The sequence below is a fragment of the Procambarus clarkii genome, chromosome 31 (genome assembly GCF_040958095.1).
Source record: "Procambarus clarkii isolate CNS0578487 chromosome 31, FALCON_Pclarkii_2.0, whole genome shotgun sequence".
Classification (NCBI taxonomy): domain Eukaryota; kingdom Metazoa; phylum Arthropoda; class Malacostraca; order Decapoda; family Cambaridae; genus Procambarus; species Procambarus clarkii.
The window spans coordinates 30,617,417-30,643,916 of NC_091180.1; the positions used below are offsets into that span (position 1 = coordinate 30,617,417).

General features: G+C 42.3%; 1 protein-coding gene across 2 annotated transcripts in view; it reads right to left on the reverse strand.

Moving 5' to 3' along the window:
* The window catches only part of nAChRbeta2 (nicotinic acetylcholine receptor beta2), a 230,573-nt gene that overhangs the window by 70,831 nt on the left and 133,242 nt on the right, over window positions 1-26,500 (reverse strand). For both annotated transcript variants that reach the window (XR_006772946.2, XM_045743586.2), the window contains exons 6-7: window positions 14,888-15,044; window positions 11,808-11,935 (exon numbers count right to left, since the gene is read on the reverse strand). Coding sequence is in view for 1 of the 2 variants with exons in the window: in XM_045743586.2 (XP_045599542.1) it covers window positions 11,808-11,935; window positions 14,888-15,044 (285 nt within the window). In the remaining variant the exon portion in view is untranslated. The remainder of the gene's footprint in view (window positions 1-11,807; window positions 11,936-14,887; window positions 15,045-26,500) is intronic.

Consider the following 26,500-nt stretch of genomic DNA (forward strand, 5'->3'; position numbering starts at 1 on the left):
ACACACACACACACACACACACACACACACACACACACACACACACACACACACACACACACACACACACACACACACGCAATTCGCCTGTTAACATGACCATGGAACAAGCTAGAGCAGCAGTTGTTTCTCCTAACCTGGTGTAAATTGGTTAATCATTTTAGGTCTAAACAATGGCTGATATGAGTCTGTGCAACGACTGGTAGGCCTATCTGAAGGACTACCAGTCACTGCTGGTAGTCCTTAAGATAGGACTGGAGGCCTATTTTAATGCAATGACTAGTAGGCCTATCTTATGCAATGACTAGGCCTATCTTATGCAATGAATAGTAGGCCTATCTTATGCAATGAATAGTAGGCCTATTTTATGCAATGATAGGTAGTCTTAAGTAACCAAAACCACCACTTGAAATGTTGCATTCTTTGAATTTGTGAATCTAACACTTAATGCTTAACACTTTGGCATTATTTTAAGATCAACGCTGCTAAAAGCACATGTTATATATATATAATTATTTTCAGATGTACAATTTCGTATTAATAAAAGAATTTGAAATCGATTTCAGTTCCTGAAATTTTGGACCAATAAATATGTCTGAATTATAATTTATGACAATACCAAATATGGACTAAAACTCAATATTTTGAATGTATATTTTCTGGCACCTCAAAGTTTGAGTGTTTGTTTGTTTTCGTTTCATTAATAAATGATTAATCAGCTGTATAGATCAGCTGTTCCATGACGTCATAACATGATCAGGACTCAATTGGCCATTAGCTCACCTGATCCATGACGTCACACTCGAAGCATTCATAAGAACCAATCATAAACGTCAAAATTCAATAATTACTAAAACACCAAAACAACTCTGTTACAGATTGGCTAATTCTCTTCACATTTCACTGCATCTGTTATACACGACATGCACTGAATGAATAATAATAATAATAATAGATCTGATCACTGATACATCGGATTATACTTAACGACCGGGTCTAACGAGGTCTGTTCAGCTGGAGATGAAAGAACATGGAGGAAAAACTGTATTAAAAAATCATTAAATAATGAGCGTAATATACACCTTTCTGCGTAGGCCTACCTCAGAGCAGGAGCTGGGGAGGGGTAATAGGCGCTGGGGGGGGGGAGAAGGGGGCAGTTAGTAGCATAGTTAGTGGGGCAGAATATAGTCACTAATGGGGTGGAAAATGGTAATAAATAGTAGTTGGTGAGAGTGTAAGATAATAGGGGTGATGGGAAATGGGGGGGAGGGAGGAGCAGATTCAGTAACTAGGAAGGGAAGATTGTGAAGACCTTAACTAGAGACTACAGAACACCTTTCAGGCCACACAAGGACGCTCTCTCCTTATACCAAAGACCACACACACACTCACGTACATCTTCAATCCAAGTTTCCAACAATTTCGTGTTACTTCGGAAGGTGTTTCATAATCTATATTCCTATTACCAAATCAGTATTTACTCATTTCGATTCTAAATCTAAAAATATCTGTCAAATCTTTCATATGCGTTTGTGTCGACGTATTTACTACTATTGATATGCCCCTTACTATGATTTTATACTTAAATCATAGACGGGCTCACCATAGCCCGTGCTACTTGGAACTTTGTGTTCCAGGTAGCGAATCTTAAACAACAACTTAAATCATTTTCTTACAATTCGCCTGTCTATAGAATCTAAATCAAGCTTCCTTAATCTCACTTCATAAAGGTTTGTTAATACCTAAGAATAATGATTTTTATCAAGATTGATGATATCAAATTGATTGATTGATTTATCAAATCGACTTGAGAATGGTCCAGGACGGACCGAAACGTCGTCGTCCCTTCACCTTCTAGTGTGTGGTCTGGTCAACATATTTATCATCCTTCTCTGAACATCTTCAAGTTAGTTTACATCCTTTCAACAATACGTGGCCCGAGGCTGTATAAAATGAGAACTTGTCAACACTAAGAAGCTAAGAAACAGCCTTAAGAGGGGCCTGACGGCCGAGTGGACAGCGATCGGGGTTTATAGTCTTAAGGTTCCGGATTCGATGCCCGGTGGAGGCGGAAACAAATGGGCAGAGTTTCTTTAACCCTGATGGCCCCTGTTCACCCAGCAATAAATAGGTACCTGGGAGTTAGACAGCTGCTACGGGCTGCTTCCTGGGGGGGGGGGTGTAACAAAAAGGAGGCCTGGTCGAGGACCGGGCCGCGGGGACGCTAAGCCCCGAAATCATCTCAAGATAAGATGAAACTTCAAAAAAATATTTCGTCTCACTAATAAAGCTTATAATAGAAAACTTGTCTTATAGTTGGAAGTTATTTTTATTAAGGGGGAGAATATGATAGTGTTTGGGATAATTACAAGACTAACAGACATAACTATGGTAGTAGAGAGTACTTAGCAATAGCAGAATTTAGCGGGTTATTCATGCCCGTGCCACCTCTGGAGGGGTGACTTAAAATCTTCATCAATCAATTGATGGCCGAAAGTGGTTACCCTAAAGAGACTGGTGGTAATTATCAAAATAGATATATTTTCTATCTAGTTACTATCTAGTTACACCTAAACTAGATAAAGTTATACCTAGATCCAGTTACATCTAGTAACAATCTAGTTATACCTAAAGTGCTCGCAGTTACTTTATAAGGCGTTAAGTAGATACTAATTAGTTAGTATCAGGATTCATACTTAATTAGGATTCAGCTACTCCCTAAAGGGCAGATTCAGAGACAGCTGCTCAACTTAGAAGACTATGAGTCCTGCCGTACAAGATAGTTACAATATACATTCATGAGTAAAAAGATAGTTATTCAAGTCTAAAAAGTTTCCCCCTCACACGCCTAGGGTTCAGCAGTTCGAGTCACCTACAGCCCCAGGTGAATGAAATGGTTATTCACGATTCCTGTGGACTTCCCAAGATGGCAGATAGTGTCTAAGATGACGAAAAGTAAAGTAGTAGATGGTAACAGAAAATAGATAATAACAGTGAAAGACGGAGAGAGAAAGATGGAGAGGAAGGGGTAAGAAAAGGCAGAAGAGGGAAAGGGGAAAGGTGGAATAGGTGGGAAGGAAAAGGTACACCTAACAGGTGCACTCTAAGGTGGGGGATTTCAACCAATAGGATGAGAGGATCGTGGGAAGAATAGTGATGTAGGAGAGGTTAGTAGTCAACGAAAGCAGAGTATCTATAGATACTGTAGCTAGAGGGAGTTACACAGTGATTGTTAAACAATAATTGACAGCTTTGGTAAGTCACAAAAGTTGTCAACAGCCTTGGAAAGCTGGCGGAATGATTAGGAGTGTGAAAATTATTACTGTGTGAATCACAATATAAACACAATCACTCTGAGTGATCGGAGTGAGTTTTAAAGTGCAAGGAAGTAGTTTCTGTACGTATCTATCACAAACGATAATTACAAAATACTGACGTCAAGTAACAAATAATTACTTGACGTCAAAATATTCTAAAATAAACATTTTAAAATGGTCGTCTGGAGATATATATATATATATATATATATATATATATATATATATATATATATATATATATATATATATATATATATATATATATATATATATATATATATCACACACAGTCATTTAAAACCAATAAACGATTGACATGGTAGTAAAGGATTTGGTCTCAGTCGACTAATAGCAAGTCGACGTTTTCAAGTGTTCGACGCGTGAAGACGTCGACTTTCATGGCGTCCTAAGTAGATAAAGTTAGTCGGAATGTTGACGTGTGGTTGGTGGATAGTCCCCTGAGGCAGGTGGATAGGTCAGGTGGAGGTCAAGATTGGACGTGATTGGTCAGGACGTGATGAGGTGGGACGTATGGGGGTCAGGACTTGCAGACGTTGGTCTCGTGGGGGGAATAGGTCTTATTTAGGTGGGTGGGCGGGGGTTTGGGGCTAGTTAGACGCTGGAAGAGAACGGGTATCTCCCAATGGATCATTGCTTCACGCAACAGCACGCTAGCACCCACAGTTGAGTAGATCATTGAGCTTAGTCATCATAATGCCAGCGATAAGACGCAAGGTAACTGGCTAAGAAAGCACAGTGTTCACATGGTTAGAGTGGAATTAATTAAATAGATTAGGATAAGCAATGGTTTTTAGTCACTGAAGAACCTCTGAATGCTTAATTAGACTAACACATTGTTAATTAATTATAAGACTTAGATTTAACATGTTGTTTTGGTTAGTTTTTCTAAAGAAAAAGGTACTTGGAGCCCAGCAAGGGTTCCTTATTTAGCAAGCCTAAGAAAAGAGGCGGAGCTTGATGATGGAACATGCAATGTGATTGGTAACCAGGGCGGAACTCTCGCCTGATTGGCTACTATACCACATCATGCCATGCTTAGACCCGCCCATCGAGGTCTGCTATTGGCTCACAAAGGTGGTGGGAGGGGCGCTTTGGCTCATTCATGGCGTCTCCCATGAATGGAACACATCTCATGAAATAAAATGATTTGATTATTTAGCGGATATCCGAAGCTGGTCCAAAACAGATGGATAGGTGATCTAGCCCCCAGTCCACTCTACAGGCTGCTCTGTGGACTCCCTCATGCTCTCTGGGTCCCGTGTGGCACCTGTGGAGGGTGAAGCAAGCCAAGGCACCTGTGGCACAACAAAGGTTAGCAAGCTTAGGAAATGTCAAGCAAAGGTATCACACACACACACACACAAGCGTGTTAAAACCACACAGACACACCTGCAGGCTTGTGTGTTATGTGTGGTAGCTGTGTTAGTGGTGAATAAGCTGGATGAGTTATAACGCGCTTGGGAGGAGGAGGGGGGGTTGGCCAGTGTATAACACAAAAAATAATACGATATCTAAACATTTGTTGTGGTAAACACGTGTAAAATCATATTGGCAGGTGTTTAATGAAGCAAATTTATCAGTATAATTGGGTTCTAACATGAGAGTTGAAGGTCCACTTCTGAGGTCTGCCATCCACCAATGTCATGACGAATCTGAAAGTTGTCAAACAAAGGGTGTTAACTATCCATCCACTTGACAGGGGATAGGAGGGGGGGGAGATAGATTGACCGTCTGGTCAAGTGATCTGCCTGAAGAACCTGGAAACCAATTCAGGAAATAACAGCTGAAGACCGATGTAACTATTTATATGAACCTTTTGAACATAATTCACACAGGTGAAACTCACACAGGTGAGAATCTTAGAAATATATTATTTTGATTCGTATTTCTATATGGGCAAAATTTATATATACATTTTGAGGTGTGTATTTCCACCGTGATAACTAAACTACGATGATGGGGGCAATTAATGCAACCCCTCCCAGGCGTCTCTGTGAAGGGGCGTAGCCCCCCTTGGGAACACGCTGCCAACCGCAACAGCCGAGTAGGTCAATGTTTCAAGTCACCTGCACAAACAAAAACTACTGCAAACATTACATTTCTCTCTCTTGTCTTCTCTCGTCTTGTGAATGAGACACTTATGAGAGTATGAGTGAATGAGACACTTATGAGAGTATGAGTGAATGAGACACTTATGAGAGTATGAGTGAATGAGACACTTATGAGAGTATGAGTGAATGAGTTACTTAATTAAAGCACTTGTATATAGCTTATGTATTGTCATTATATTTTAAGTCTACCTGTAGAAGTAAATTATATCTAGAAATTATAAATTATATATATTTCATTATATATTTACTTACACCTGTGCCTCACAGGTGTACCTCACACCTGTGAGGCACACCTGTAAGCCACACCTGTCAGAAAATACATTTTTACCATCGTTAGAAAGGTTATACAATCCGGTAGCGAAACGTCTTGTATTCGTACAACAGCCGTCGTTAAGTTAAGCGTGCACGTGCAGCCGGTGCACGTGCAGCCGGTGCACGTGCACGTGCAGCTGGTCAGGGTATCCGTGCAGCTGGGGGGGTAAGATACCACCTTGGCCTGAAAGCTTCAATAGCTCCTCACAAACCCTTTCGTACAGGATTCTTTCGTACATTCGTACTATAAAAATAACCCGAAACTCACTCTAGCCAAATAGTTTCAGACAATGCAATTCGTTCCCACTTGTCTTACAAAGGTGAAGAGAACGACATGGGACCAGATTCACGAAGCAGTTACGCAAACACATACGAACTTGTCCATCTTTTCTCAACCTTTGGCGGCTTTGTTTACAATTATTAAACAGTTAATGAGCTCCGAAGCACCAGGAGGCTGTTTATAACAATAACAACAGTTGATTGTCAATTTTTCATGCGTGTAAACTGTGACCAAAGCCGTCAAAGATTGAGGAAAGATGTACACGTTCGTAAGTGCTTGCGTAACTACTTCGTGAATCTGGCCCCAGGTTCGTAAGTACTTGCGTAACTACTTCGTGAATCTGGCCCCAGGTTCGTAAGTACTTGCGTAACTACTTCGTGAATCTGGCCCCAGGTTCGTAAGTACTTGCGTAACTACTTCGTGAATCTGGCCCCAGGTTCGTAAGTACTTGCGTAACTACTTCGTGAATCTGGCCCCAGGTTCGTAAGTACTTGCGTAACTACTTCGTGAATCTGGCCCCTGGCGATTTATTGAGCTCCAGGGCGGCTCTAAGCCTAAATGATAATTAATCACCGCTTATACCTGTCAGAAATAGTAATTAGCACGCCCCTAAATAATTTAATTACATAAATTCCAGGTGGCCTAATTAAAAATTAATATATATTTTTAGGAAAACGTCAACCGTGAGTTTACAGCCAAGTGCACATGAATGTGTGCACAGGATGCCAGGCGTGTGCACATGAGTCTGTGCACAGGACAACAGACAAGTGGGTGCAAGGGTTTGATCTAAAAATTCTGCTGATAAACAGAACATTAAAACAGAAATTAGCATAAATGGTTATAAGCGGAAAGCCTCAGGTATGTCTTAGCTGAGCTCCTAACAAGAGGTGGCTCCTAGCTAGAGGTGGCTCCTAGCTAGAGAGGTGGCTCCTAGCTAAAGGTGGCTCCTAGCTAGAGAGGTGGCTCCTAGCTAGAGAGGTGGCTCCTAGCTAGAGAGGTGGCTCCTAGCTAGAGAGGTGGCTCCTAGCTAGAGAGGTGGCTCCTAGCTAGAGAGGTGGCTCCTAGCTAGAGAGGTGGCTCCTAGCTAGAGGTGGCTCCCAGCAAGAGAGGTGGCTCCCAGCAAGAGAGGTGGCTCCCAGCAAGAGAGGTGGCTCCCAGCAAGAGAGGTAGCTCCTAGCTAGAGAGGTAGCTCCTAGCTAGAGAAGTAGCTCCTAGCTAGAGTTGGTGTAGCTTTAAAACCTACTGTTGAACACGACTTGTGAGCCTTGCCGTTCACACTCGAGCTTCTCTCTCTCTCTCTCTGTCTCTCTCTCTCTCTCTCTCTCTCTCTCTCTCTCTCTCTCTCTCTCCCTCTCTCTCTCTCTCTCTCTCTCGTTTTTCAACCATCTTTCCTTGATACACACTTCTCCCATTACCACTTTTACCTTCCTGCCCCCCCCCCCCTCTCTCTCTCTCTCTTTCAATACTTCTCCATCCACATCTTCCCTGTTCCCCCCTCCCATCCCACGCCCCTCCTCCCTACCCCTCCCACGCTGGGGCGCCTAGCCACGCCCCTCTCCCACAGCAAATCCCAGCAAGACAATGAATAGCCCAGCACCAGGGCGGAAACTAAGCCTAGCGTCACCTTGCCAGATTACACTGGAGGGAGAAGGGGGTAGGGGGGGGGAGCGAACTGGGATTAGTTTAGTCCCCCCTTCTGTAATCCTGTACTAATCCCCAGCAAGAATTCAGGCGCAGTCAAAGATTACATGTTGATGTTATTAAATGCGTTATGTACTTCTAGGCCACGTGTGTGTGTCGTATACGTGTTTTAAACTCGCTAGGACGAGGGGCAGAGAAATCGTATCTCTTTGGTTGCGTTTTTAAGCTATTATGACACGTACAATAGTCACGTAAAACAACCTAGGGCCAGATTCACGGAGCAGTTACGCAAGCACTTACGAACCTGTCCATCTTTTCTCAATCTTTGGCGGCTTTGTTTACAATTATTAAACAGGTAATGAGCTCCGAAGCACCAGGAGGCTGTTTATAACAATAACAACAGTTGATTAGGCAAGTTTTCATGCTTGTAAACTGTTTAATAAATGTAACCAAAGCCGTCAAAGATTGAGGAAAGATGTACACGTTCGTAAGTACTTGCATACGTGCTTCGTGAATCTGGCCCCTAGGATCTACCAGCAACCAGGTACAGCCACCGAGGACTTTCTGTAGAAACAATGTGCAATCACACCGTTGACAGAGCATATCTAGCTAGGATATGCTAGGCACTAAGTACAGTTATACAGGATATGCTAGGCACTAAGTACAGTTATATAGGATATGCTAGGCACTAAGTACAGTTATAAAGGATATGCTAGGCACTCTCTAATAAAGCTGTCTCACAGTAATCCATGATCAATGTCCTGAGTGTTTACACCAGTTCAATATGTTTCTCTGAGCACCTATAAGAGCATCCTCCTGAGATGTCCAAGAGATGACCACACAGCATCCACGATACCCCCTCTAACCCCTCTACAACAAAACAATGGTCATTAGAATCGTTGACCAAACCACAGCCCAGAAGATGGAGAAGCGAAGACGTTTTGATCCGTCGCTTTCACACGACTGGATAAATGGTCCAAGACGGAGCGAAACGTCGTCGTCTCTTCACCTTCTGGTGTGTTGTTTGGTCATGTCTTCAGCCACGTTATTGTGACTCATCCTGGTGCTGAAGGTATTGTGAGGTATTTCCCACGTACTGAACATTACATCTCAGCTACTGAAAAAACTAAACCACAACAGGTCTGACCACAAAAGGTAAAAGAACTCTGTTTTAAATCAATGCCCAATAATGCGATGATTTGTTAATACAAATTGAAATATAATCTGTTTCTGTGTTGGATTTGCTATTGGGCTTAAGACCTATCAACCACTGGAGGGTCATTAAGTCCAATACAACATCTTACTGACTAACCAGCAAATATAGATTAGTCCTGGACAGAAGAATTACAGTGTATATACACCCAGGAGGGAGTTATACGAGTCTGTGAATGTAGAAATGTTCACGCTAGGCCTGCTAGGACCTGCCCTCACGCTGGGTGTTCCTAGCACCTACCCACACGCTGGGTGGGCCTAGGACCCCCTGCCCTCACGCTGGGTGTTCCTAGGACCTGCCCACACGCTGGGCCTGCCCAGGACCTGCCCACACGCTGGGCCTGCCCAGGACCTGCCCACACGCTGGGCCTGCCCAGGACCTGCCCACACGCTGGGCCTGCCCAGGACCTGCCCACACGGTGGGGGTGGATATCTTCAAGAGAAAACTAGATCATTTTCTCCAAGGAGTGCCGGACCAACCAGGCTGTGGTGGGTATGTGGGCCTGCGGGCCGTTCCAAGCAACAGCCAGGTGGACCAAACTCTCACAAGTCAAGCCTGGCCTCGGGCCGGGCTGGGGGAGTAGAACTACTCCCAGAACCTCATACAGGTACAATCCAAGGCAAACACTTAGCAAAACTCTTCCTCAAAATCATATAAAATATTTAGAAAGAATCTCATTATATTAAAAAAAAGGAACTTGCACAAAAGTCTTAGCTATATACAAGGCTGAGGTTGAAAACTCTGTTTATTAAGATTTTAAAAGTATTTGTCTTTAATAATTTAGGGTCTAGGCTTAAATATTATAACTTCAGTCTAGTGAATGTTGGCTAATGATAAACGAAGTGAATTCATACTCATTATTACTCATATCACTCATTAATGATTCACGAAATGATGTTTTTGATATATTTACCATTTCATTAGCAAATTTCAATTTGAAATATTTTGAATCCAGGTAAACAGCGGCCTTTTCTAACATGTGAACCATCTCTGCAAAATTTGATAACAATCATCTACATATGAGGGGCCTGACGGCTGAGTGGACAGCGCTCGGGGTTCGTAGACCTAAGGTTCCAGGTTCGATCCCCGATGGAGGCGGAAACAAATGGGCTGAATTTCTTTCACCGTGTTGCCCCTCTTCACCTAGCAGTAAATAGGTACCTGGGAGTCAGCCAACTGCTACGGGCTGCTTCCTGCGGGTAACAAAAAGGAGGCCTGGTCGAGGACCGGGCCGCGGGGACGCTAAGCCCCGAAATCATCTCAAGATAACCTCAAGATATGTCAGTGATAACAAGTTTGCATGTCAGAGAACCAGAAATCAATCAAAAGTATCTGAAATTTGCAAAGAAATACGTTAGCACAAGATAGGCAAAGACCACGCCCCATTTATCTATAAGCAGAATTTACCATTAAAACAAAAGTGAGATTGCAATATGCAACAATTATCAATTTACTAATCAGGCCAAAATTACAAGTACCTGCTTAAGCTTGACCATTTACAATATGTTGTGATATATTGTAAATGATATAAAATGATTATATATATATATATATATATATATATATATATATATATATATATATATATATATATATATATATATATATCTGATGTGTGATATATAACTGAGACGTTTGAAGGCATGGGTTCGACACCCACACTACCCATAACTCTTAACCTTTAAAGCACCAATTTTTATAACAAAATGTGACGAATTGTCAACATTATATTTAGTAACAAGGGTAGCAAGTAGCGCCAAAAATAGTGCCAATTTATAAACTAAAGTGCCATTGGAAGAAATTATTGGTCTTAATTGGAAAAAAAAATTAGTGGATCTGAGAAAGTTCATATAGCCTTAAGAATCTCTCTCTAATTGATCTTCAAATTTCAAGACAAGTGAAGACTTATCCACAGTTAGTAATCTAAATTTAGCAAGATTCAATAATATGTTATCAAGCTTTTTACACTGATTAGTTTGATTAGGAAACACTGTACCCTTATCTGGTCTAGTTATTGTCAAAATACTATCTTCAATTTTTTTTAGTGCACATATTTACAGAATTATAAAAAAAAATCATTTTATACTATTATACAAGCATTCTTATGAGACCTTCTTGCTCAAGTTATTCTTCTTAATCAAGTTATTCTTCTTAATCAAGTTATCACAAGTCAAGCAGGGGTTAAGGAGCAATAGTAGTCCTGGAATATATTCCAAGTATGCTCCAGATACCCTTCTAACACCATCTATCATCATCTTACCTCATCTAACACCATCTATCATCATCTAACCTCATCTAACACCATCTATCATCATCTAAAACCTATATTAACCTTCCACACTATCTACTCCTCTCTCTAATACCCTTAATACATCATTTTCCTCATCAAACTCATCCTAATGGCACCGTAACACCTGTGAACAAAATCTAACACTTGTTGTTAGAGAGACGGGTGTTAGGAACTGAGGCAAAGAAAGGAAAAAGTTGCCCAGGCACCTTTTGAAACCCTCTCTCGCCCACCTTTAATGCCACTTAATATCGCACTTAAATGAAAAAAGTGGTTTCTTTTCGAGTCAAAACCACTAAATGAAAGTCTTAGTGGTTTTGACTCGAACCTCTAACAGCTCTTTGCTCCACGTTCTAACCAGTGACGGTGAACGTCAGAGCGGTCGCTAGAAAGCACCTCCCACCGGCAGGAGTCGAACCTGCGATCGACAGGGGAACAAGAGTTAGCGAACTCAGCCGCCTGCGATCTCCTACAGGGAACAAGAGTTAGCGAACTCAGCCGCCTGCGATCTCCTACAGGGAACAAGAGTTAGCAAACTCAGCGCCAAAGGGAAGAAGAGCTAGCGAACTCAGCGCAACCAATCCAGCCTACAAAGTCTTCTATGCTGGTGTGTTGGGGTCACCTTCTCGCCGGAGTCCGAGGGCAGGTAGAACACCAGGACCGTCAGGAAGGAGATACCAACGCAAGGGATGATCAGGTTCACCGTGTAGAAGAGGGTCTTCCGCCGCATCGTCAGGTTGAAGGTGATGTCTGTGGAGAGTAAGGAGGTGTTAGTGGACCTCTTCTGATACCTATTGGGGAGCAGGAGCTGCTACCTACTGGTGAGAAGGGACTGCTGCCTACAGGGGAGCAGAAGGGACTGCTACCTGCAGGGAAGCAGAAGGAACTGCTACTTACAGGAAACTTACTAATGTGTGTCCATTTGAGCTTTGAGAAAAACCATTTCTTATCCCCTTACTAACAGAACAAGCAATCAGGTTTCTCCTCTGCATTTGTTACTCCCTTAAACCTTAATTGATCCTCCCTTAAACCTTAATTGATCCTCCCTTAAACCTTAATTGACACTCCCTTAAACCAAGACCAAATACAGACAGGCAATATAAAGGATAAAAACTAGCGAGGGGGGAGAAAAGTTTTCCTTGTAAAGAGAAGTTTGAGAGGTGAAGTTAAGTGCTTTAAACATGTAATTCAGGTCAGGGAAGGTTAGCGGAGACCGGTAACCATGTTGACATTCTTGAAAACTTTTCTTGCGCGTGTAATTGCGCCTCGCCCCCCCCCCCCCGACCAGGGGGGCCCTGATGCCCCCCGAGGGCATGCCTGGCCAAGACAGCCTGCCTCCTCCCTCTCTCTCTCTCTCTCTGGTTCAGTTACTAAGCAAGCTACGAGGCTAGAATTATGATCTTTTTTTCTGACATTGCTAGACAGTAAGGGAACCAGAGGAGATATGACCACAACATGTACGATGCTCAATGATATCGTTAAGGCATAGCATGTGGCACCGTGTGTCTTGGAAATGTGTACAAAAACACTACGAACAGCGGTGTGTGTCGGTAGGGGTGAGTAAGACAGAGGGCGACGAACCCAATGGTTGGGGATAGTCTTGGTGGATCCTAAGAGTTCAGACAACCTGCAGTTGGGACCAGATGTTTGGACGAGCAGCTTTGATGACTTGGGTTCAACTCCTTCGCCCTTTTCACCCAATTCTCAGAGGATAGGGAGGAGGAAAATGAGAGATTTGGAGACAGATTGTGAGGAAGATTGTCAGAAGTCCTCAACCAACAGGGAGTCTTGTGTATTTCACTTTTTAGGAATGAGTAGTCGGAATTATTTTGTAAAAAAAATGTAGCAGACCAGTTCCGGAGATCACTCAGAGAGTAGTTCTAACACACTGTAGGAGAGAGCTGCTTCCTTGTGGAGGAAGCTGGGAAATTTCTCCTCCATTTCAGAGGCGATGGTGCCATCTCCCACCCAGCATAGCCTGATAGATCACCATAATCTGCTGAGTGATGACTGTATTTATCCCTCAAGTGCTAACACTTGAGACTAGCATTATCTAGACCTCGTATTGCAGTGAATGTCGAAGAACTTGAGGAACCAAGATTTTCCCGACTGGAGAGAAGGAAATGTGAACAAAATACAGAATATACAACACCCATTATACTAGAAATTGAAGAGTATTTTGGTTGATAGTTATGATGTACAAGATTCTCATTGTAGACAATGAGAGCTTCTGCCTCTCACAGCAACATAACGTGAAGTTTACAGATGCAAAAGCAGGAGATTTTGACTTCGTCATCTCCTGATGAGATCATCATCAGGAGACAACAGCAGCATGAGAAGACAGTGTATCGAGTCTGCAGACATCTGACACAGCACCGTCACCAGACACAACAACACAATTGATCAGAAAATCCACCAGGGCTGTGAGGTGGGTGCAAACCTTCCACCAAGGACTGCCCGCTGCATACTCTACCACTTGACCACCGTGGCTTGTAAAAAAAAAAGTCATACAACAAGATTTCTACTGAAATCCTAGTTGATTTTCCCATTGATATACATGTTAGTAGGATTACTGTGTATACACAAGTGGTTGACAAAGATTAAGTCACCCAGGAGATGGCACGGGCATGAGTAGCCCGAAATACAACACAATTGATATTAGGGTCTATAAAGTGGGAGAGGTCCTATGAAAGACTGAGGTTCTGTGATGGGGTGAGGTCCTATAAAGTGTGCATGGTCCTATGAAGTCAGTATGGCGCTATTAAGTTAGCGTGGTTTCGTAAAGGCAAAGAAGTCCTATATGGAAAGTTAGGTAATATAAATTAGATAAAGTTCTAAGAACAGGATTTGTAGTTCTCAACGCCCAAAAAATTATTTCGCGAGTCACTGAAATATTCTTTATCCGACTCTGTGATAGGCAAAATTATGCAGATTAGTTTATGTGTGGTAATCTTATGTACTCCTGGACTAATATATAGATGAACTGAACACAATCTGTGTAAATTGTAAAATATTCCTATTAGACTGGCACTACAGAGTGGGCTTCGCGCCAGTGGAGCTCTAATAGACTGGAGCCCTAATAGACTGGAGCCAGATTCATGAAGCAGTTACGCAAGCACTTACGAACCTGGGGGCCAGATTCACGAAGCAGTTACGCAAGCACTTACGAACCTGGGGGTTAGATTCACGAAGCAGTTACGCAAGCACTTACGAACCTGTACATCTTTTCTCAATCTTTGGCGGCTTTGTTTACAATTATTAAACAGTTAATGAGCTCCGAAGCACCAGGAGGCTGTTTATAACAATAACAACAGTTGATTGGCAAGTTTTCTTGCTTGTAAACTGCTTAATAAATGTAATCAAAGCCACCAAAGATTGAGGAAAGATGTACACGTTCGTAAGTACTTGCATAACTGCTTCGTGAATCTGGCCCCAGGTTCGTAAGTACTTGCGTAACTGCTTCGTGAATCTGGCCCCAGGTTCGTAAGTACTTGCGTAACTGCTTCGTGAATCTGGCCCCAGGTTCGTAAGTACTTGCGTAACTGCTTCGTGAATCTGGCCCCAGGTTCGTAAGTACTTGCATAACTGCTTCGTGAATCTTGCCCCTGAACCACAGTCCTCTAAAGCATCAGAGAAACTCTCCTAAACAGGACCAGACAATGCTCTAAGGCACCAATGGTGCTCTCATACACAGAGCATTACCTGGGTAGGGCTCCGGAAGCCCCGGAAAATACTCCTGATTCCTCCGGGCGGGGACCTCCAGAATATCCCATTCCACAGACATGTAGAACTCCCTGAGATCGATGCCGATCTGCACAATGTTGCTGCCCTTGATCTGCTTGCTGTGTTTCAGGTCCACCTGCAACACAAGGGTCGTGTCAGTCCAACTCAAAGGAATAACTTTACCCACCTCGATCTGTGCTCGAGGAATGATGATTAATATGTTACATTTATAAACAAATTGACTGGAAAACGCTCAAAATATGTTTGATAAGTGGGTTGTGATCGCTACACCTAGCAGTTGTGTGTGAGTGAGGTGTTTACATATGGGGGATGGTGTTGTGTCATGCTCCACAGCAAGGCTCGTGGATAAGTCTTTCCCTCATAAATCATTGAACTTTCTGGCCTTCAAGTGAATAAATATCTAAGGGTGAGTGAAAGTAAAATCCACCAGTTTACTGGGACGAACTTATCTACATGACACAGCTTTATATACATCATTATTTATATACATATCCACAACTAAGTGACAATTAAGTCAAGGTACAATTCAAGCAGCTAGATGTCACTAAGTACAGATCACCTAATAACTTTGGTACATTAGACAGCTTAAGAATGGCTGTTAAGTTGTGAACAAGGTGGGAGGTGTCGTTACATAGCCAGAGTGGGGAATAATGTCTCAGCATGAACATTAACAAATACATGTCATTGAAGTATCACTTTGCCTTTAGAAAAACTAATTCCCAACTGGACTAACAAAAGTCTATAAAACTCTCCTAGAAAGCCAGAGTCCACAAAGACTGACAATGACAAAGTCTGAAACTCATAAGATTACGTTAGTCTACACTGAAAGATAAATTTCAAATTCAATGACTCGTCTTCAAAATTAAGAGTTCACAATGTCTCAGAAATCTGGCAGAGTCAGGACTCGCCTCTCAAAAGTTAAATACACAAACTCTGAAATTTGGTTGAGAGTCCTGAACCTCCTCTCCAGAGTTAGAGTCCACACTGGCGCCAGAAAATGCCAATGTCCCCAAATGTTCAAATATAAGTCACCAAACCCAAAGATTACATACATACGAATCCAGTGACAACACTACAGAAATAAGATGCACAAAAATAATCCACTTCTTACATAATGGGCAAGAAGTTCAAAAGATATATATATGCAAATATCTCTGAAAGAATATACTCAAGATATACTGAATATACTGTCAGTCACACTGACAACTGCTGGCTGACACCACCAGTACACTCAGAGTACCATCACTCTACATAATATAACCCAACACAGCATACAGGAAACAAACAGAAAAATACTCTGATGTATATGTATGTATATACACCTTGGGAACATACGCAGATGTTCAACTACACAAAATTAGCATCAAATATGTATATAGAACAAACACGAAGCTTAGCAACCACACCAGTGTTGACTGTACTCACACTCACACACACACAGACACTTAAAAGTATGACCCAAGCGTACCCAGTCTGAACTGGTTGGGCTAGGTTAATAAGAGATGGGCTAGTAGTAGCTGATTGATAGACAACTTGACGATGAGAAACACAAGAAGCCGTTGAGATTGACCCATTAGTCTCCACGCGGCTCCAAGCGGCTCCAAGCGGCTCCAAGCGGCTTCAGGCAAGATGGATCACTCGAAAACTAAATTATCCAGAGAATATAGTCTTGTGTTCCCCCCTTTTCTTATCATAGATAAGAAGTGTATTTGCTCTTCTCTCTCTCTCTCTCTCTCTCTCTCTCTCTCTCTCTCTCTCTCTCTCTCTCTCTCTCTCTCTCTCTCTCTCTCTCTCTCTCTCTCTCTCTCATCTATAAGCTTTCATCTCCCTCTTCATCTCCTTCCCAAACTCCAACTTTCCCTCCCTCTCTTCCCCTCACTGCTCCTCTCCCCTACCTCCCTTCCTCCCTCCCTCTTCCACCGAACGATAACCTCGTCATATCAAGACCTTGACTGATTCACCCATTCTTCTCCATCTTGATCAAGGCTCCGTGTAGATGGGGGCTGGGAGCACACGGATCTCTTACCTCTCGAGTGAGAGAATATCAGAGGAGAGGAGGAGGATGGACAGTAATACGATTGAGAGGAAAGGGAAGGAGAAATGAAGGAGGGGGGTAGAAGAAGGAAGAGGAAGAGGAGGAAAGTAGATAGAGAGCAGAGAAGATTAAGAGAGGATGGAAGAGGAAGAAATAATATAGAAAAGGGATGGATTAATTTCTAGAGAAAGGAGGGAGGTAGAGTAGGATGGAAAAGGGGGTAAAGTAATTGGCAGGGAAATGAGAGCAAAAGATAAGAGGACAGGAATAGGCGACGAACAAAAGGAACTGAATGAAGGGAGATAGGAAACTAAAGACAGTAGCAAAATGGGGAGATGGGAAGCAAAGGTGAGAGATAGCAAGATGGAAAGTAATTTGAGGAAGATAAGGAGTGAAGGAGAGAATGGTGGAGAGAGGGAGGGGATGGAGGGAGGGGTGAAGAGAGGGAGGAATGAAGGGAGGGAGAAATAAAGGATGTAAAGACAGTGAGGTAAAAGTCTTTAGCAGTGGAATTCAATTAGACAAGGAGGTGTTTGGTAAATCCCCTCCCTCCCTCCCTCCATCTCTCCTTCCCTCCCTCTTTCCCTCCCTCCCTCCCATTCTTCCATCCCTTCCATTTTTGCCCCCCTTTATTCCTTGTACCTCCAGAAAATTTCACCCCTTCCACATGTGTATTTAACCCAAAATTCCACCTTATGTATTCATTCTTTACCTGAAAATGGTCCAGAGAAAACCAAACGTGGAAAATAAATCCTTCAATAATTTCTAGTTTCTTTACCATTAATTTTAGTAACTTGATTGTTCATCTTAATACTGACACTTGAAAGGGGTCAGGATAAGGATTTGGGATGGACGGAGGGAAAGGAATGGTGCCCCAGCCACTTGTGGACGGGCGGGGATTGAACGCCGACCTGCAGGATGAGTGACCCCTAGTTTATAAAGCCACGAGTGACTCAGGATTCAAGTCAGTGCATGAAGGCTCTCTTAAAGACACTTTCAGACGCAATACCTAACATTACCATAGACAAAAGATGTGTTACTGATCCAGATTTAATAAGGTTAATAAATTAACCAAAGGGAAGAAACATTCGCCTTCCAAGAGTGGAGGAAAAAACAAAAGAGACTAAACTCCAGATAAAGTTAATTAAATTAGACAAGTTGAAGAGTCTTTGCCCATGTGGGTAGTGGGAGACACCTACTCTCTCTCTCTCTCTCTCTCTCTCTCTCTCTCTCTCTCTCTCTCTCTCTCTCTCTCTCTCTCTCTCTCATGGCTTCACTTGTTCCATTTTTTTACTCTTGGTTTTCTATACTACGTCCTTATTTCAAGTCTTCTGCATTCCTCTTTCGTCACCTCCTTTACCAAGCTCAGTAATGGTGCGGATTTCTAATTTCCTATTTTTGTAACGCACGATAAACAAAATGCATAAAGGCGAAAGTTGAAGCTGAATTCTGGGCATGCTATTTGCCCCGAAGAAACACTCAACGAAGTGTTTCTAACGTCTTAAATACTATTATATATATATATATATATATATATATATATATATATATATATATATATATATATATATATATATATATATATTTCTTGTCGATTACCTCTTTAAAAAATAATTAAGAAAATGCCCTTTAGAAACATGATAATTGGATTATGGAGTGTGTTGACCTCTTAGGATGAAAATACCACATAAAACTGGCGAATAGAGTGCATCACTATAAACCTTTATAGTATCACTATAAAGTAATATAATTTTATTATATAATTAGCTACTTGGTCAAGGAGTTTCTATACGAATTCTACTCATAACTTATAATTTAAGTTATACTCATAATTTAAATAAATTTTAATTATTGCAGAAGGAACGCACTGTGCCATGTAAATTGATTAGATCTAATAACAATGAATCAAAACGAATGACCTGGGGATTAGAGCATCTAATCTGACCTTGGGATTAGAGCATCTAATCAGAAATAATGAATCAGTGTATTCAAAATGGGGAAGCATATCTAGAACAACAATTTATCATACTATCAAGAACGATTAAAAAGATACATTTGAAAAGCAAAATTCAATTATGAATTTTAATCAAAATAAAAAATCAGTTACGAGATTAGAGGGAGAGTAAAGTCTCTCTCTAAGTCTCTAGAGAGGGGCTAATCTTTTGATAAAGGAGGTCAGTTAGTTAAACTGTTAGTTAGTTAGTTACTTTGATAAATGAGTTAGGTCAGGTAACTGATAATGACCTAGACATAATTGGCTTTCTAAGAACTTTGTCTATTTATCAAGGAACTTGATATTTTACACAATATCTCAACACATCTCTATAGGTGGGAGAGGACAAGTTGATTTGTTTATACTCCTTTCACCAGGGCTGTAGGAGGCTCGAACCGGGGACCCCACATATGTGAGGCCGAAGGTGTTTAGTCGGGAAGGAAGGTATTAAACAGAAAAATTAAGGTCAAACTAGTCCCCGAGGACCAGTTAAAGTGTTTCTTCAGGGTTTCACCTTTCTGTTTCACCTTACTGTTTCACTTTACTGTTTCACCTTACTGTTTCACCTCACTCTTTCACCTTACTGTTTCACCTTACGGTTTCACCTGTTTCACCTTACTGTTTCACCTCACTCTTTCACCTTACTGTTTCATCTTACTGTTTCACCTTACTGTTTCACCTCACTCTTTCACCTTACTGTTTCATCTTACTGTTTCACCTTACTGTTTCACCTTACTGTTTCACCTCACTGTTTCACCTTACTGTTTCATCTTACTGTTTCACCTCACTCTTTCACCTTACTGTTTCATCTTACTGTTTCACCTTACTGTTTCACCTCACTCTTTCACCTTACTGTTTCACCTTACTGTTTCACTGACCTCTGTATATTTAAGCACGTGTCTTTTTTGTACTCACCTAGTTGTGCTTGCGGGGATTGAACTTTGTCTCTTTGTCGTGTAAGAAGATGAGGATTGTCTTAATTACATCAGGAGATAAGGACTTTGAGGACTGTGTGGTAATTGCCCAGGGCTAACTACCCACTTGACTGTGTGCGCCGTAATGGTTATGTCTAACAGCCTGTAATTGTGCCCATTATGTTTCAGACACGTCTCACATCCAGGATGTGTGCTCACCTAGTTGTGCTTGCGGGGGGTTGAGCGCTGGCTCTTTTTTCCCGACTCTCAACTGTCAATCAACTGTTACTATTATTTTTTCACACACACACACACACACACACACACACACACACACACACACACACACACACACACACACACACACACACACAGGAAGCAGCCCATGGCAGCTGTCTAACTCCCAGGTACCTATTTACTGCTAGGTAACAAGGGAATCAGGGTGAAAGAAACTACTCATTTTTGGGCAGTTCGATTCTCACTGCCGGGAATCGAACCCGTGCCACAGCATTACGTGTCCGGAGAGTGAGCGAGTGTGTGTGTGTGTGTGTGTGTGTGTGTGTGTGTGTGTGTGTGTGTGTGTGTGTGTGTGTGTGTGTGTGTGTGTGTGTGTCATAACACAGTGTATGAACACATCTTCCCCTTACACAAATAAGACAAAAACAGCAGCTTCAGACCTCAGTTAACTTATGCAAATCTCCGCCTGAACCCACAACCTTCACTGATGCATATGGAACAATTAATATAGAATCAGATCCCCCGCTTCATCTCTGTGGCAAGGGATGCGAACCCTAATCCCTGACAAACAACTGAGCCAGACCTTCCATCCCTCGCTAATAAGAGGATTTGCCAGTTATTGATTCCAATCGCAGCGCATGTCAGAATGATTGGTTGGGTTCTCCCGCGGTGATTAGACCGAGCTCTTGTAAGTGACATAGTTAACGAGGCCATGCTCTTCTCAGTATATTCTGTATCAAGAATACGGTGTGTAGGATACAAGGCTTTATTGCTAGAAACGTTAGTAGTCAAAAATTCCGTGATATTCTTCAGTTTTGTACGTCCAGCCACTTGGGCTGGACGGTAGAGCGACGGTCTCGCTTCATGCGGGTCGGTGTTCAATCCCAGACCGTCTAAGCGCCCCCAGCCTCGAACTGACAAATAACAGACATTCTCTTATACAGACATACACCAATTTCATACAGACACACTTTGCTGGATGTCTGTGACTTAGTTAAGTCTTCACAAGCAGTCAGTAGGGATATATAACTCAGTCAAAAAAATTTAATATTAAATTACAAACTACATTTAACAATGTCTATTCGCTTATGGAATAAACGCAGGACCACCAAGCGCTCGTTCGATACCCGCTCTTAACCTGATTACAGTGGAACTATTGGAACGTTAAAACCTCATAAGCAAAGTATATTAGTTCCTAATTCTAAAAAAAATGCGCAATTTACCAAAAACATGTCTTGATATTAATGTATTGCAATGTTAAAGATTATTATGAAAAAATGCGATTAAATTATCGAAGGAAAACGATTTTAACATGAGTTTGGTCTTAATCCATCTTGAGTTTGGTCTTAATCCATCTTGAGTTGGTCTTAATTCATCTTGAGTTTGGTCTTAATTCATCTTGAGTTGGGTCTTAATCCATCTTGAGTTTGGTCTTAATCCATCTTGAGTTTGGTCTTAATCCATCTTGAGTTTGGTCTTAATCCATCTTGAGTTTGGTCTTAATTCCATCTTGAGTTTGGTCTTAATTCCATCTTGAGTTGGGTCTTAATCCATCTTGAGTTTGGTCTTAATCCATCTTGAGTTTGGTCTTAATCCATCTTGAGTTGGTCTTAATTCATCTTGAGTTGGTCTTAATTCATCTTGAGTTGGTCTTAATCCATCTTGAGTTGGTCTTAATCCATCTTGAGTTTGGTCTTAATCCATCTTGAGTTTGGTCTTAATCCATCTTGAGTTGGTCTTAATTCATCTTGAGTTGGTCTTAATTCATCTTGAGTTTGGTCTTAATTCATCTTGAGTTTGGTCTTAATCCATCTTGAGTTTGGTCTTAATCCATCTTGAGTTTGGTCTTAATTCATCTTGAGTTGGTCTTAATTCATCTTGAGTTGGTCTTAATTCATCTTTAGTTGGTCTTAATTCATCTTGAGTTTGGTCTTAATCCATCTTGAGTTTGGTCTTAATCCATCTTGAGTTTGGTCTTAATCCATCTTGAATTTGGTCTTAATCTATCTTGAGTTTGGTCTTAATCCATCTTGAGTTGGTCTTAATCCATCTTGAGTTGGTCTTAATCCATCTTGAATTTGGTCTTAATCCATCTTGAGTTTGGTCTTAATCTATCTTGAGTTTGGTCTTAATCCATCTTGAATTTGGTCTTAATCCATCTTGAATTTGGTCTTAATCCATCTTGAATTTGGTCTTAATCCATCTTGAATTTGGTCTTAATCCATCTTGAATTTGGTCTTAATCCATCTTGAGTTGGTCTTAATCTATCTTGAGTTGGTCTTAATCCATCTTGAGTTGGTCTTAATCCATCGTGAGTTGGTCTTAATCCATCGTGAGTTGGTCTTAATCCATCGTGAGTTGGTCTTAATCCATCTTGAATTTGGTCTTAATCCATCTTGAGTTGGTCTTAATCTATCTTGAGTTGGTCTTAATCCATCTTGAGTTGGTCTTAATCCATCGTGAGTTGGTCTTAATCCATCGTGAGTTGGTCTTAATCCATCTTGAGTTTGGTCTTAATTCATCTTGAGTAGATCTTATTAAACGAACAAATCCACAAGGGCCGTGACGAGGATTCGAACCTGCGTCCGATCTTATGAGATGGATCTTTTTCCATCTCAACCCGGGAGATCAGAGGACCAGGCAGGCACTTGACGACTGCCTCGAAACTTGACTATAAATTGAGTGAGATTAGTAAATAATGAAGATTATCTCAGAAGGCAGCATCTTGGGGAAGCTGTTCAGCATCCCACTATCCCCCGTCTATCCTCCTAACTTGGAGGCTGCAAGTTTAAATGAGATAATTACAAGGAGCGTCGGAGGAGATTGTAGGGATGGTGGTTAGCGAGGGAGGAAGATTGTGGTAGTTCTGGTTGTCTATGGAGTGGGAGGAAGAGTGAGGTCTATTGTGGTCTATTGTCTATTGTATACTGGGTTGATAGACGAGGCTGATAAGCAGTTAACAGCACTGGAGAGGTACAGGAGTCCCGTTCCTTCAGCCTGTTCTTCTAAGGTTCCCCAACATCAAGAAACTGTCGTACTAAAGTGTGCTTATCCTAACCTACCAGAGGACCCAAAACAGAAAACGGGAAAATATGTCAATTTCCCAAGTCGTTTCCATTTTCTAGTACGACCATTTTTAACCTTATGTACAGAACGTCAAAATGCGACGTTCTATTAAGAGGACGGGTTGGTTCCACCTCAAGCCTCCCTCTTGAGCTAGACGGTAGAGCGACGGTCTCGCTTCATGCAGGTCGGCGTTCAATCCCCGACCGTCCACAAGTGGTTGGGCACCAGGTGTGATGTGTATGAGGCCAGGTGCGCCACACTAAGCAGGATAACGCCACAATAAGATGGCAGCGCATCCCACTACGACATTTGCACCCTAACCATCCGCTCAATTATACAGAAATACTAATTAATCGCAAGATGCAAATCAAGTTTTCGCAACAGAAGTCCAGCTTCACAACTAATTAAATTTATGGCCTGAGGATAACTAAACCCGTTTAAATTGTTAATGTCATTAATCAAACTCACAGTATGAAACTAGCAGCCGAGGTATCAACAAGGTAAGGAACATGGCATTGTATTCTGACACGAAGACAATTAATTTTCATATAGTGAAGTCATCTCTCCCAGACATCAGATTAATCGTTTTCATTACTACAATCACAGCCGCGTAATGTATATATGTGTGATATAGTATATTATATATATATATATATATATATATATATATATATATATATATATATATATATATATATATATATATATATATATATATATATATATATATATAGCACGTGGAAGAGACATGAAACCAAGCATTTGGGACAGGGAAAAAAGTGAGAAAGAAATGGTGCCCAACCAGTTGTGAACGGTCGGGGATTGAACGTCGACCCCGCAAAAATCGAGACCGTCGCTCTACCGTCCAGCCCAAGTGGTTGAGGGGTGAAGAACCGCGTCGGCGTCTCATCACAACATCGAGAATAGACAAATACGACCTTTAAAAGACTGCAAACACAGTTGAAACAGCGCCACAAAGCCAGGGTAGGTTGATATAAGGGAGAAGCTGTTACCCATGCAGCAAGTTCCCCCCCCCTCCCCCCCCCTATCTCTCCACGGCGTCGAAAGTCTCCAATGGAAAGGCAAACGCCAATACGATTTGGCGTTTGATCTATGCCGATGTGACAATATCTATGACTTATCTCAGCATTTTAAGGGCTGAGCTCAGCAAGAGAACCTTTTATCTCAGCACGTCAAGGGCTAAGCTCAGCAGGTGAGCCTCTTATCCCAGCACGTTAAGCGCTGAGCTCAGCAGGGAACCCACATATCCCAGCAGGTCGTAAAAGTGAAATATGACTCAAACACCTCAACCTCAGCTGGGAAGGACTCAGCGACGCGACTAAGTTCACTCAACTTCACGGGAACATGAGTGTGTTGAACAAATCCACAAGGACCGTGACGAGGATTCGAACTTACGTCCGGAGAGCATCCCAAACGCTGCCTTAATCGACTGAACTACGACAATGGTCAAAAGAGTTGAAACCGAAGTTCTACTAAACTTACTGGATCCTGCAGCCTCTCCGAGACACAAACCAGGGTTTTACACAACTCCTCCCTGCACTCGAGCTATGTCAATAGGCCTTGTGGATTTGTTCACTTGATACATCACGCTATTGTGATTTCTGTGTCTAATGAGTGTGTTCGTGGTTCCCCAAAGTTAATTTCCAACTGGAATCTGGATACGAGGGATTAAGTCTATATGGCTACGGCAAGGTATGGTGGCAAAGACCGGGCCCGCGGGGAATATTGATCCTGCGAACTACTTATGATAGGAAGGTTATTAATCATCGACCTGTTGGACATTATTTAGGTAGTTGAGCTGTTGCTCTATGCGATGATGTAAATTTTTCATAAAATCTACTGTAAATATTTGATAATTTTAACATGACTTACAAACTAACAGCTTTCGAGGTCAATAGTCTATTTATCCTAATTGTTGTGAAGCTTTCAGATCTACTGATACAAGCAGTGAAGCGAATTGGAACCCGGCATCAAATGTGATTGATGAAGATTAAGCCACTCCAAGAGGTGGCACGGGCATGAATAACCCGTAAATCAAATATAATCAACTACTCAATTAATCTTATTATTTTCCACCTTACTTGCCTATATTACCTTACCCACATGCTGTAAATGCAAACAATTACCAACAGAATCAAAACATCTATCTAAATCTGCCATAGACTTAAATATAAACTCAAGCTATAATATATTAATTAATGCAATTAACTTATACAGCACATTCAAATTTATGAATCCCTTTTAAGCGTCAGATTGTAGTTAGGACGAGAATGGTCTGAGGCTAGTGTGAGTGGCTAGGCCAGGGAGTGGTCCACTGCCCCTCACAGGATAGGCATGGGGCCCACTACCACACACAGGATAGTCATGGGCCCCACTACCACTCACAGGATAGGCATGGGCCCCACTACCAGTCACAAGATAGGCATGGGCCCCACTACCACTCACAAGATAGGCATGGGCCCCACTACCACTCACAAGATAGGCATGGGACCCACTACCACTCACAAGATAGGCATGGGCCCCACTACCACACACAGGATAGTCATGGGCCCCACTACCACACACAGGATAGTCATGGGCCCCACTACCACTCACAAAATAGTCATGGGCCCCACTACCACACACAAGATAGGCATGGGCCCCACTACCACTCACAAGATGGGCATGGGCCCCACTACCACTCACAGGATAGTCATGGGCCCCACTACCACTCACAAGATAGGCATGGGCCCCACTACCACTCACAAGATAGGCATGGGACCCACTACCACTCACAAGATAGGCATGGGCCCCACTACCACTCACAGGATAGGCATGGGCCCCACTACCACACACAGGATAGTCATGGGCCCCACTACCACTCACAAGATAGTCATGGGCCCCACTACCACACACAAGATAGGCATGGGCCCCACTACCACTCACAGGATAGGTATGGGCCCCGCTACCACTCACAAGATAGGTATGGGCCCCACTACCACTCACAAGATAGGTATGGGCCCCACTACCACACACAGGATAGGCATGGGCCCCACTACCACACACAGGATAGTCATGGGGCCCCACTACCACTCACAGGATAGGCATGGGCCCCACTACCACACACAGGATAGGCATGGGCCCCACAACCACACACAGGATAGTCATGGGGCCCCACTACCACTCACAAGATAGGCATGGGCCCCACTACCACACACAAGATAGGTATGGGCCCCACTACCACACACAGGATAGTCATGGGCCCCACTACCACTCACAGGATAGGCATGGGCCCCACTACCACTCACAGGATAGTCATGGGCCCC